The sequence below is a fragment of the Columba livia genome, chromosome 2 (genome assembly GCF_036013475.1).
Source record: "Columba livia isolate bColLiv1 breed racing homer chromosome 2, bColLiv1.pat.W.v2, whole genome shotgun sequence".
Classification (NCBI taxonomy): Eukaryota; Metazoa; Chordata; class Aves; order Columbiformes; family Columbidae; genus Columba; species Columba livia.
This window is the reverse complement of record NC_088603.1, coordinates 160,155,772-160,170,088: the sequence shown is the minus strand read 5'-3', so window position 1 is coordinate 160,170,088 and position 14,317 is coordinate 160,155,772. Positions and strand designations below refer to the sequence as shown.

Genomic DNA, 14,317 nt, shown 5'->3' with positions numbered 1-14,317 from the left:
CCGCTCTGTTTAACTCTGCCAGAGCTGTGCTTAATTTCTACCATCTGAGAGCTGGAAACTGTGGATCAATTTACTCAAGAAGAAAATGATGGAAGGAAACTTCAGTGGCTCCTAAGCAGAAGGGAGAGAAAATGGACTTTAAAAGTGACTCAGGATAAAAAAAAAATGGCTTAAGGGATTCAGGGCAGGGGGATGGGGAGGTTTATAATGAAGAATTTCTCTGCTTTGAGCTATATTAGGAAACACGGACTTTGGGTTTACGGTCAATGAATCTTCCTCTTCTTTCATTCACCAGCATCTTTTAACAGAGAGTTCTCACGCACAGAGTGTCTTTTATCATTATTTTATCAGATTGCTCTCAATTCATACACTGGTACAAACCGATGTTATCAGATAATGTGAATAAAAGTAAGACGGTGTGTTCTCTGAGAGGGGAACTGTCTTTTTGTTCCATATTTGTATTTGACACCAAAACCCTTGGTATTCTGCCTATAAATGGATTCTGGGTGACAGCTCAGTACAAATAACACAGTTCAATATGATAATTTCAAGTTATTTTCACATTTTAAAAGAACCTTAAAAAGACAGTCGGTATTCATCAGCTTACAGACCTACATAAAACAGTTGCAAATACAGGATGATTTATGGAATGGATTTTAAGACACTGTTTTTTTAGAACTTATTTTTGGCTAACATCAGATATGACACTGTTTATTTTACCGTTTTGATTCTGTTCTGCACCAAGACAGTTCTGCCCATTTTGGCAGCAGTTTGTAAAGGGGAGAGAAAAACTTTGCTTTCCAATTTTACACCAGCAAGATACATTTTCCAGGTATTTTTTTCTCAAACAGGTAGTTTTGATAGAAAAGGAAGGAGAAAAGAGGAGGGGAGCACAACAGAAATATGCACATCTCAGCTGGGCCAGTATAAACTCATTGCCTCAAAATTCCAGCTGTGAATTTGGCCAGCTGATAGGCAGGCATATATTTGCTTCTGCTACCTCTGCTCCAGGATTTTCCTTCCATGTAAGGAAAAAAAACATCTCCAAGAAGGTCCAAGCACAGGGATATGCTGTCCCAAGCTGCTGCAGAAAGATCTAGCAGAGCTTGTCAACCTGTCAAGGCCATTAGCCCTTGTTTTCCTTTAAGGGGAGAAATCTGTTTCCTTGCAGCACATGGTCGTGCCTTTGAGTATGGTCACTTCATGCAGCATTCATTTCTTTTGTACCACGTTATTGCTGACTGTAATTTTTTTAGCCATTTCCCAGGCCTTTCATCTTCAAAAAGCTTAGCAAATCCAGGCGTGGAGTCTTGCCTTTGAGGTTCCACAGACGGAAATCAAGGGAGAATTTGGCATTTCCAGGGAAACTAATACTGTAGAAATTCTCCCAGAGTAACTGCAATTATAAATCAATCACCAACATTTTAAGGCTCTCCATTGTCAATAATTGAATGTGAATAAAATCCTAATTTACACCCCTTCGTCTCTTCTCTGTATAGTCTTCTTTCTCTGGTCCCTGGCAGAGACTGTTTACTAGATGGCTGAGCGGAAATCCAAGAATAACCTTTCTATTTATGGTCTTTCATGCATATGTATGTGCAAAGAGCTAATCTGCCTCATGCAATCACAGCCGGGAGCTTTGAATCCTTACTAACAGCTCTGACAGAGAACACACAGAGTGATGTGAGAAAACAGCACGAGGGAGAACTCGGGCTCACAACTCTGCTCTGAAAGGGGTGGGAGAGGGTGAAGACATCCACTTCCTGCCTTGGAGTGAAGAACAACCAAAGAGGAGGTCCATCCATGGTTTGCCATGTGAGTCATTGCATAGATAAGCTTCTTAAGGACATGATTTAGGTTAATGGATGGACTCAATGATCTTGAGGGTTTCTTCTAACCAAAATAATTCTATGGAAAGAAGCTCTTAGTACACATGTGGAGTTGCAGACAATACAATCAGGGAAAGTGAGACCTTATCTCACCTTTTCTCCACCTTTTTCCCTAAGAAAACCTTTTTGGACATGAAAAAAAGATAATTTCTGAAGGGCACTTCTTTAATAGAAATAGAGCTGTTTGGCTGTATCTCTCTGCACTTCTCTATACACATTTGATTCAAGTAGCTATAAAACTTTCCTTAAAACATAATGTAGCACTAACACAAACGTTAGAAATTAGTCTCTGTGATTCATTAAACCTTGAGTTTTCTCTGCAGAAATGCTTCCAAAAGTGACAGCATGCTCTGGCTGCCAAAGTAGACACTTAAAAAAAACTGGCTGGTCACTAGTTGCTGTTAATTACAAACTAAATTTTGACTTCCGATAGCAACTTTGTCAGCTGGAGTAATGGAGGACACTTCTTGCCTCGCCTTTTTGCATAGCAGAGTTAGGATGGTTGGAGCACTTGGGAAAATGTACAACAGGAAAATGCTAATGATGAACAGTGATTTGTTATATGTCAGATGCCAATGGGGAAATTGAAAGTACTTTAGCTGGAGAAAAGTCATACAGGCAACACACGCCTCTCCATTTGGGTCTCTAACACGTAAAGGCATGTACATGCAATCAGTGCACATGACTTGAAAGTCCATGTTATGTCTTGCCTTTATGGCTCAAGTCTCACTGTGATCTGCAGTGAGTTCCTCGCATTCCCCGGCTCTGCAGTGTGCACAGTGCATCTGACTGATCCTTTCTACCCTGAAAAAAGCTGATTTTTTTGGGGCTATGTTTGCTAACATCTGCCAAGCGCTTTAAGCTCAGAGTATAAAAGTTGCTAGAGAAATAAATGTAAAGCTAAGATGTTGGATTTGTTGGTTTTTTTTTATTTTAATGCCTTTTCTCAATCTGTCTTTCTTTGTAATTTTTGGAAAATAAAATAGTTAAAGTCTTGGAAATAACCATGTTTCTTCACTGTGCCATGTGACAGTTACTCTAGGCAGATATTCAAAAATATCACATTGGTTTTAATCAAAGCCCTGAGGATGCTGACAAATTATCAAAGGGAGAGCGAGAGAGAAAATTGAAATCTACCGTTTAGTTGTGTCTTTGACATGTTGCTAATTAACAGATGGAGGAAAAATGAGGAAGCGTTGCCTGAATGGATCATTCCAGTGTTAAATCAGGGGAAAAAGCAAACAAACAAACAAAAGCCCCACTGATCTCCTACCTTATTCCGGGTCTGGGTTTGTCCGATTAGGATGAGAGCGTTGGAGGAGATGATGGATAGGCAGAAGTTGATAAGAATGACAGAGCGCTCTGAGCGAATATACCTGCAGCAATAGAAGAGGGGGAGGGAGAACCACCTTGTTACAACTTCATTAGGTTAATTCTGAAAAGCATCAACCAGGTGCAGGTTGCATTGGGCCAGGCTCTAAGGAGGCCATGGTAAGACATTGCCCATTTTCTGCAGATCTTGTGTGTCAAGCAGACAAGAACAAGGGGAAAAGGGAGGGGGAGAGCTTGGGTGTAGTGCTCATCCCACACATATCTCCCTCCTCCCCCATCAATGCTGGAGTTATGAGCATGAGTCAACAAACAAGGGGCCAGCCTGGTCCCTAGCCTGAGCTTCTCCTAAAACAGTAGAGTGCTGCAAGTCTTCTTCAGTTCTGCTTACTTGAAAAGGGGGCTTGAAAGGGAGCTTAAAAGAAAACATACAGGCAACACATGGAGAGAGTCCCAAATAAGAAGAGCCACAGGCATGCTGGCGATGAAAGCAGATTACGAATGCATGCACCTTCACAACAAAGTGTTTGTGATTCAGCATTCCCCTTTCTTTAACTTAAAAACCCATCCCAAAGTGAGAAGTATTTGTGGCGCTTTTTTTTTTTTTTTTTCCCTCTGACAGAGAGGTTTAACACTTCTCAAAACTAGGCCAAATACGTAACTGCAGCTGTGGGTCTGGGACATTAGGGATCTAAGTTAGGAAACTGTTGCCTTCAGCACCTTGCAGGAGAAGGCTATTTGTCATTTCTGATTTGCAAATTGCAGCACAGCACCGACTTGCTGCTGAGGTATGTGCACGACAATTAATTCAAACGACTGGCTACGGAGGAAATTTTCTTTGAAGGCACTATTATGTACCTAATAAAACTAAAAGGGAATTGCAAAAGTACACGTCTTCAAGGATTGACTCAGGACCTGACCATACCAACACTCATACGCATGAATAATCAAAACGATTCGGCAAGCACCTTGCTTGAATCCTAAGTGAGTACAGAGTAGATGCTGATGCTTATATAAGTTAGAAACATATCTATTAATCAGCCACATCATCCTTGAAGGCTGATGCAGGATTATTTCCTACATTCCAGCACATTAACTATTTATATTGGGAATTTGATTTCATTAACTAGTTTTAGCAGGAGTGATTTGGTCATGTTTTGTCTGCAGAGTTTTTAGTTTCTTACTAGGTGGGCAGGACAAGTTTACTGCATTCTCTGTTATGCCCAGGGTAAATTTCTGCTTTAGACCTAGTGAACACTGCAAAACTTAGATTTTAACTTCCCTCTGAGTTTTATGTTCAGATAAACATCAACATCAAGGGTATGCTTTCCTGGATACAAAAAGTCACTGAAGCTATTATGAGTCTGTTGAAAACCTGGTTAATATGTACTTATCCCTGAAACTTGCCCAACCTCATAACAGACTACAAAATTCAGACTTCCAGCCTGAACCCAGGTAGAAATGGGGTTGACTGCCTGAAAAAATGAGCCTTTGGTTCCTTTCGTGGCCAATCTGATCCCAAATTTACCTGTGTAATAGGATTCAATACAATGCTATGGATCACCTGGGTCCTATTCCGTTTGTGGCAACCAAGGGTACTGAGACATCAATCTGTCTATGATTGTTTGAAGCAAAACATAAAGTCTCCAGACAGCAGCTTCTGGGGGATAGAAATGGAGATTTGGACTCTGTCCTGGTGGGAATAAGATGTAATAAATCTGTATAACACCATTATGATCCAACTGACATTGATGTGCACTTTGAAAGTCTTCTCACATCAAAAAAAGGTAAAAATTTAGTTGACCATAAGTATAGCCTGTATATGAATGTAAGGGAAGATAATCCAGCTGTCTTCAGAGTTTTTACCCCCTTAAACAAGCCTCTCCTTTCTCCACATTTCCCTTGATGCATCCTGTTCCCTAGACCCCTGAACCTCTGAAGAATGAGACAAGGGTTGACAACATGCGGAATCACAGAATCAGAATAATTTCAGTTGGGGAAAAACTTCTCGAGTTCCCAGTCCAATCCTCTGCCTAAAAAAAAGGGCTAATTTCAAAGTCAGATCAGGTTTCTCACGGTCTTGTCCAATCAAGTTTTGAAAATCAACAAGAACAGAAAAGTTACCACGTCTCCCTGGTGACTTGTTACGGCACTTAACCATTCTCATGGTCAAGGATTATTTTCCCTTACATCCAGTTGTATTTTCTTCTGCTGCATCTGGTGCCTCTAGGTCTTTCCCTGTATAACTCTGAAAATATTTTGACTCCTCCAACCAAATCAAGCCTTGTTCTCTTTGCCTCCTTTTACATCATATTACCCAGCTTCCTAAGTATCCACTGGTCTTGCTGTGACGTGCTGACATACCTACAGAAACCCTTCTTGATGCCTTTCACATCCCCTACCGGTTTCAGATCCAGCTGAAGTCTGACCTTCCTAATTTAATCCTACAATGTTTCCATAGTCACCCTTGGTAGCCTGACCTGGCTACCAAACATTTCCTTGTTATGGTTCAGCTCAATCTAAGTTCCACGTTATGCTAAGACACTCTCCTGCCATGCTTGCTTTTTTTTCCTTCCATTTCCTCTTCCACAGCGCAGGATGCTCCACAGAAAGAAATCACCATTCCTATCCAGACCCTCTGGCCAAAGAAGTCAAGAACTCAAATCAAAGAGGAAAAAAAGGCATCAAACTTGATGGATTTTGCTAGAGGAGAGATCTCCAGCAAAGGCAGAACTACTCCAGGGTGCTACACTTTAGCTGATACATGGACTCTGATTATTTATCAAAATATGCTGTACTCAGTCACCGAAGAAGGGGAAAACTCACTGCAGATTTAGGGAACTTCTGCTCTGGCCTGGACCCTCCAGGATGTGGAGAAGCCCTGTGCAAACTGGGACAGATGGAAAAGGTGGGAAAACCCCACAGTCTGTCTCTTTGTCCCCATTATTCTCCTTTCCTCTCTGCAAACACTGAGTCACTCTTGCTTTCTCACTGTGCATACACACATCCTTCTCCACACAATCACTTACTCATCCCTGTTACCTCCCACCAGGGCCACGGAGTGCATCAGCATTTCTAGTGAAAACAGAGCTCCTGGGTTTAAAGCAAGTGTTAAAAGCCCCTTGAGAGCTCATCGACAAGCACTAAATCAATCCTCAGGCTTCGATGGGCAGGGAGCGAGAAAAGCTCACACTCATATCTTTCAGCAATATTGCATTCACCCAGCCGACGCCAGTGAAAAAGGTCTGCCGTGCCCCACATGCTGATGGGCTGGTGGAAGAGCTATTCGATAGCAAGAATTGATCTCCATGCTATGGAAAGGTCACTGACTCCAGAGGCTGTCAAATTGCAATGAGTTCAGGGATGGAAAACACATTGGGGGCACTCCAGAAATACCACCGTGTCAAGGAGCTGCTTGAAAAGAGTGGTACAAACGAAAGCTTGGAGGAACAGGGTACTAAGTCATTTCACCTGTTCTGACCCTTGAATGGTTCCTTTTCTCCCTAGTTTTTCATCTTCATGTCAGTTTTCAAGAGGGAAGTTATTTTTCTTTCAGTTCTCCCTCTTTTTCCACATGGGTGGTGGAGCACGTGGCCCACACACAGACCGTGTCTCCAGCTGTGACCCGGGACAGCCACTGCCGAGATGTAATAAGGTCACTCCACTTTTATGGTCCACTGTGTCACTGACCTCTCTGTCGAAGCTGCTAATAAGGCCAGAGATGCACCATCTGCAGCAGAATTTTCACAGCCATCTGTCTGCTGGGAACTGGAGTGAGTCCACCAACAGGCCACCAACAGCCGTCAAACAGAAACAACGTCCAGTTTTCTATGAGACTGTGCCAAGTTGGCTGCGTCTGAAGCGATTGCTTGCATCAAAAAGCTTGTGCCATTCATGCTGATAGCTGAGTAGGTGCCACTAAGGAGTGACCATCATTTGGGGCTCTTGAATGGGAAGCGGAAGGTAAATTAATTTCCTCTCCGATATGCAGCCCAAAGCTGTGATCACCTCCTTTTTACTCTGCCCCTTTTTTATTTACCTTGTTCCTTTCCCTCTTCTTCCTCTGCCCTTTCTTTCTGCTTCCCATGTATAAACAAACCCTAGCTGGGCAAAATTCTGGGAAAGCTTCCAGACTGTCAGCCTCATTGAGCCTATTCATCAGAAGTGTTTCATACTCAAGCTGATCCTATGTGTGCATGCTCCAGATGCCTTTGTCCAGAGGTCTGAATGGGAAATTTCCCAGCCAAAGCTCTCTGAAACAGCTGAGCTCTGGTGAGTGCTCTCTACAGAAGACCAGGCAGCTAAGGCATGAGGATTTTCTCCTCTGCATGGTGAAAAAGAACCGCTTTGATATGGCTCCTGTATTTTATCAACAGCAGCTGAAGTAATACTGCTTATCCCACTTCTTAGCATTGCTCCAGCTGTTGTCTATTGGGCTATATAATGTCTAGGGCAAAACAAAGTGGGAGCCAGGAGACAAAGTTGACTTGACTATGATGTTCCTGAGACCATTAATAGGACAGCACATTCATGTCCAGCAGTTATGCCTAAAATAAAAAGGACACACAGAGTGCTCAGGGCTCGGCCATGGGAATGCTGTGAAGTTGAGAAAACATGAAAACATGATCTACAGAGAAGAAATGAAACAAACTCAGCGCACCAAAGAGAAATTCTAGAGATCACTTGATCATGCTTTACAAATATTTACACAAAGAGACTTAGGATAGAGAGCCCTTTAATCAAGATATAGCTGGTCTCAGGATCACTTGGAAATGCATGTCCATCCTTGGCTAGCTCAGAAATGCCCATTCAAGCCTCCCATAAGCATGTCCCCAAACTCGTGCTGATAATTTTGGACATAGGCATAATACAAAGGCTGGAATAAGAAATTAAAAAGAGCCTATTTTAAACAGGGCAGGAAATTAACTTCACTGTCCTCAATAATAGTAAATATTGAGGGGCACACTCCTGGAAGAAAATACATCATGTTATTCCAAATGACTCTGGCATGCTCCAAACTGATTCAACCTCATATCTAAACTTGGGTTTCAGATCCTGAACTTGTTTCTGATAGGAAAGAGAGAGTGAGGCTCGAACACTTGCTCTGTCCTAATTTTCCACTTGATCCTGACACCAGTGACACCAGTAAGTCACCTACCAGCGCTGCCCAGTGCTGCCCAGCCTGAGGAAAAGCAGGAGAGGACAGGGACTTGAGCACATCCAATGATACCCCAGGCACGGAAAAACCTGAGTTCTAGATAAATGTTATTATGATCAGTCTTCAGCTCAGAGCACTTGCCATAATCAACTAGCCACTATGCACTGTCACAGTATCAACAAAAAAGCTGCAGTTTTGCTCATTTTTTACTCTCTTGTTTCTTTCCTCTATCAAAGGGTAGAAAAAGTTATCTCAGTTCACAACTCTGAACTGAATTTACCCTTTCCTTCCTACTAAGAAGAATCACTTGCCAAAATAACATCCTCAGAGTGATCCCTTCTCCCAAAAGGGTCATCAGTAATTTCCAGACAGTATGTTCTCTGTAGCCACTGCATTTCAGTTTCACAGTCATTTACCTGGTTTTGGTTTTCTTTGTTTTACTTAGCTTAGAGTCATGAAGCATGTTTGCTATGGGTTTAGGAGAGGCATGGGTCTAGTAGTGTAAATTCAGACCTCGTTCAATGCAGTATAGGGAGATAATCCCTTTCACATCTCGGGTCCTCCAGCTTATACAATCCATCAAAACATTTCTAGCAGAAATGTGGGCCTCTATTCAATAAAACTTTGCTACAAAACCACTTCAGCTGCTATAAATAATACAATTTAATGTTGCACCTGACCTGCTTATAGGTGTACAAGAGCTCTCTGCAATGGGTGGTACTGAGTATTCCAATATGCATCTGAAGCAAAAGGCAAAACTAAGGGGTTGAAGAGTTATTTAGACCATGCAGTTTATCATCCTTAAGCTCCTGAAAAGTGCTGTTAGTTCTTCAGGCCAGGTGTTTTCATAGCAGGTCATGGGTGTTTTGATGTCATCAAGGACCCAAGCCAGAAGACCTTGAAGCAATCTGCCTGCCAGAAGGCAGTGCAGGTCCACCTCTCCACAAAACAAGGTTTCCTGGGGTATACAAAAGCATCTAAACCAGTACACGGCTTTTGAAAATGGAACAATGCGACTCCATGGGGTCATGGCACTAATTTCACTGTACTAATTTCTATGGCACTAAAAGGAAAGAATAATGCCAACTAAGTCACCATGATGACTTTTTGCAGGACCCGCTCATTAGCAAATGGTTGTTCCTCAGGCACCAGACACCCAAAGCAGGAGAGCAAAACCTCCAGAATCCATGAAGATCAAGAGACAGTTACTTTTCCCAACAAGAAGAGAATGAAAGTCATACCTCCAAACAGAGACATAAATGATAATCAACAGCAAAAGTGTCAGCGAAGATACTCCACAGCCTACAATTAATGTGACAGAGGGGACCAGCACCTTTTCCATGTTCTGAAAGAGAGAAAGCAAGACATTAAAAAAAATTAAAAAGAAAGGGGGAAAAAAAAAAAAAAAAGATGCTCAGCAAATGCTACCAGCTCAATTTCATGTCAAGAGCACACCTTTTAATTTTCTATGTGTCAACTCACCTGACCTTCACACCGCACTGCACATACAAATAAAGAGTAGAGAAGATCAGCATCTGTTTATGTTTGACCCAGCCATTTTTTGGACCTGATTCTGGCCCCGCACACACCAGTGTTAAGTCTGGGTGACAACTCTGACATCCATGGTGAGGCAGGTGTGTAAAAGGTGTGGGTTGCAAGAGGAGTATCAGGTCCTTCATATCCAGTGCAATACTTTGAGGATGATTAATGAGGCAACAGCAAAAGGCAGTGCCTACACTAGAACAATTTACAAATGAGCTCTTCTGAGAATGATGGTGATGAAGGTGGGAGGATGGAAAGAAGGTGAAAATCTTCTGCCAGCTACTAACATCCATCTGGAAAAGGAGGAGATGAAGCAAGCAAATGAAAACAAGATGTATAAACTCCCCAAGGACCCATCATCCAGTCATATCATCCATCACTTCACTATTCTTACACTACTACACAAGGTATTTATTCCTATGCAGGGGTCATTGCTGGAAATGCTGGTGTGGAGTGGTTCTACTTTCCTGTCTAAATACAAAAGATCTGCTGATCATCAGCTCTTCACAGAATCACAAAATCGACTGGGTTGGAAAAGACCTCAGAGATCATCGAGTCCAACCCTTGGTCCAACTCTAGTCCGTTTACTAGATCATGGCACTAAGTGCCATGTCCAATCTCAGTTTAAAAACCTCCAGGGACGGCGAGTCCACTACCTCCCTGGGCAGGCCATTCCAATGCCTGACCACTCTCTCTGTAAATAATTTCTTCCTAATATCCAGCCTAAATTTCCCCTGGTAGAGTTTAAGCCCATGCCCCCTAGTCCTGTTGCTAACTGCCTGGGAGAAGAGACCAATCCCCACCTGGCTAGAACTTCCCTTCAGGTAGCTATAGAGAGTGATGAGGTCACCTCTAAGCCTCCTCTTCTCTAGACTAAACAAGCCCAGCTCCCTCAGCCTCTCCTCATAGGTCTTATGTTCAAGTCCCTTCACCAGTCATGTTGCTCTTCTCTGGACCCGCTTCAGCACTTCAATGTCTTTCCTGAACTGAGGGGCCCAGAACTGAACACAATACTCCAGGTGTGGCCTCCCCAATGCAGAGTACAGGGGAAGGATCACTGCCCTTGTCCTGCTGACCACGCTATTTTTAATACAGGACAGGATACCGTTGGCCTTCTTGGCTACCTGGGCACACTGTTGGCTCATTTAAGCTTCCTGTCAATTAGTACCCCCAGGTCCCTTTCTGTCTGACTGCTCTCCAGCCACTCTGCGCCCAGCCTGTAGCGCTGCAGGGGGTTGCTGTGACCAAAGTGCAGCACCAGGCATTTGGCCTTATTGAACTTCATCCCATTGGAATCAGCCCATTTTTCCAGTCTATCCAGATCCCTCTGCAGATCCCTTCTGCCTTCCAGCAGGTCGATACTCCCTCCCAACTTGGTGTCATCAGCAAATTTGCTGATGATGGTCTCAATCCCCTCATCTAAATCATCAATAAAGATGTTAAACAGGACTGGACCCAACACTGACCCCTGGGGAACACCACTAGTGACTGGCCGCCAGCTGGATGCAGCCCCATTCACCAGCACTCTCTGGGCCCTGCCCTCCAGCCAGTTCTTAACCCAGCGTAGAGTACACTTGTCCAAGCCATGGGCTACCAGCTTTTGCAAGAGTATATTATGGGAGACAGTGTCAAAGGCCTTGCTGAAGTCCAGATAGACCACATCCACGGCTTTCCCCTCATCCACCAGCTGGGTCACCTGATCATAAAAGGAGATCAGGTTGGTCAGACAGGACCTGCCCCTCCTAAACCCATGCTGGCTGGGTCTGATCCCTTGTCCATCCTGAAGGTACTGTGTGATTCCATTCAGGATGGTCTGCTCCATAACCCTGCCAGGCACCGAGGTTAGGCTGACAGGCCTGTAGTTGCCAGGGTCAGCTCTGCAGCCCTTTTTGTGGACTGGGGTAACACTGGCCAATTTCCAATCATATGGGACCTCCCCGTGAGCCAGGACTGTTGGAAGATGATGGAGAGCGGCTTGGCAAGTTCTTCTGCTAGCTCCCTCATCACCCTAGGATGGATCTCATCTGGTCCCATAGACTTGTGAGGGTCCAGATGGCTCAGTAAATCACCAACTATTTCCTCCTGGAATACAAGGGGCCTATTTGGCTTCCTATCTCTGTCAACCACCTCCAGAGATGAGTTGCAACATCAAGAAAAACAGACGTGCTCTAACCTTTCCTAATCTAGTTCTCTGCGTCACTGGGATTAAGTGGGTAACTAGCCAACATCAGCCAGACTAGTTCTACTAAACTACCCTTGTTCTCATCTTAGAGTGAGGATCTTGATTCCATTTGGTTTTCCCTGGTGCGGGCTTTTTATCCATCATGATTCTCCTCTCCACATCAGTGATCTCCGCTGGTGTGAAGGCAGAGAAGCAGAGACCCACCATGCAGTAGACACACAAGAACCCTCTGTTTAGGGTGATTAGGCAGTATGCAGAGGTGTAGGAGCACAATCAAAGTAGTTATTAGATTGACACAGTACCAACACCTATTGCTATAGTCATGGAGATGAGACAGTTTCTAACATAGCAAGGGCTTAGCACAGGAGAAAAAAAACAAAACAAAACAAAACACAATTATACATGAGTTTGGGAATGGAACAGGCAATCCTCTAAGGACTTGTCTACACTGTTTTGTTGGCAGGCATGAGGCTGCTCAACTTGAACCTCCAGTCAGCAGAACACCATGAAGCTGAGGCTGCTGCAGCTCTGTTCCAGGCTACTGAGCCTGCTGCAAAGCAAAATATATCAGGCAAGGCTCAGTGCTATGCTTATATGGAGTCTGGCCGGCTCAACACATGGGCAAAGCAAGCATATGTCCATTGACTCCAGGTCCACCATCAGTACAAGTTTACTCCACAGAGCCCACCACAAAGAAGAGACACACAACCCTGATATACTGGGATCTGAGATGAATTATCCCTGCAGTCTGAGGAGCTGGGGAAGATCCTCTTTACTTTCATATTTTGACCAAGGGCACCTCACATGTTTTAAATCTCATTGGGGCAAATTAAAGAGGAAGAAAACTTTCTCCATACCACTGCAGTGAAGCCCACAGGAGCTATTGGGAAGGCTGGCACAAGAGCTTAAGGGATCTGAGACAAAAATTTAGTGACACATTCAATGGCTTGAATGCCCAACTGGCACATATACCCAAAGGAGTACAGGTTGATTGAGGGATCTTTACTGGATGCAAATCAGCTACAGACTGGGAGCCAAACTGCACTGCAGTGTGGTGCTACCTCTCTGCAATGTCCCCTCCCTACTGACCACATTGGCTCTGACACATCACTACCCCAGCATGCCTGTACACATTCCTTGAATTTGCTCAGTGAAACAGGAGGCTTGGGACCCTTCAAAACTACACCACAAACATGTACAAAGGGTCTGGATGCTGAGCCTGGTTCAACTTCCTGAAGTTATGGAACTGGATCCCATATCTTAGTCCTTTTAACTGCCAGCAATTGTGCAGAAGTTGCAGGAACAACGTGGCACAGAGCCTCACCAATGCACCCAGCAAGGACCTGCATCTCACTCACCTAGAGCTTTCAGAAATGCTCGTGAAAACTGTTATAGCTCACATGTGGATTCTTCCTCTAAACTTCTACAGACACTTGGATCACTGCAATTTTAACCATCAACTCATGTGCCTGCATTCCCATCCTGAGCATTTACTCCTGCCAAATATTTGTGGAAGGGTAGAAGCATTTTTTTTGGGAACTAGGTAATCGGGGAGAAATTTCAATGAAAATATCAACATTTTGATTTGTCTTCCATCAAACAAAACTGAAATTAGACATACTCCAGACACCTCAAGCGTTGAAATATCGTATCCTACACCTTAAAAACTGAAATGTGGAAGGGACTTTCTTCTGGGAACAGAAGCCTCTGATTTAGTCAAGACTGGAATAGGGTATGAAAGAGAGAGATGCAATCTCCAGTATGAAGCCACAGTTTCTTCCTTTGCCACTTGTGTTTTGTTTCTCCCCTTGCAGAACCCATGCGGGCAACAGCCCTGCCCCACCTCAGAGGTGCATGTTCCTCATAAAAGCACCGTGAAGTGCAAGCTCCTCAGATGTGAATTGCTCTTCACTCACCCCCTCCAAGTTCACTCCCAATCCTTTTTCTCTCCCTGCTACTCCCCTCAGGGCAATATGAGTTCACATGGCACAAATGGTGGCCTGGGATGAGCATCGATTGTGACATTTGATTTAAGTAGGTCTCATTTCAGTGACTTTTCATGGGTAGCTGGATAAAAGTGGGGGAGGAGCTCCATTAAAGCAAAAAAAAAGCCCGACATATAGATCACTCCTAAACCATCCAAGAGAAACTGAAGAAATGGCATTAGGATTTGAAGACATGAGCAGACTATGTCCCTATGTGTCCAGCACAGTAACC

At 43.7% G+C, this 14,317-nt stretch overlaps 1 protein-coding gene across 15 annotated transcripts in view; it reads right to left on the bottom strand.

Annotated features, from left to right (window-relative positions):
- Positions 1 to 14,317, bottom strand: part of ADGRB1 (adhesion G protein-coupled receptor B1) — a 290,622-nt gene that overhangs the window by 58,681 nt on the left and 217,624 nt on the right. For 9 of the 15 annotated variants that reach the window (XM_065054576.1, XM_065054578.1, XM_065054574.1 and 6 more), the window contains 3 exons: positions 9,618 to 9,721; positions 8,377 to 8,472; positions 3,163 to 3,265 (listed from right to left, as the gene is read on the bottom strand). In XM_065054576.1, coding sequence (XP_064910648.1) covers positions 3,163 to 3,265; positions 8,377 to 8,472; positions 9,618 to 9,721 — 303 coding nt within the window. The remainder of the gene's footprint in view (positions 1 to 3,162; positions 3,266 to 8,376; positions 8,473 to 9,617; positions 9,722 to 14,317) is intronic. The other 6 variants (XM_065054579.1, XM_065054586.1, XM_065054585.1 and 3 more) reach the window with 1 other exon arrangement.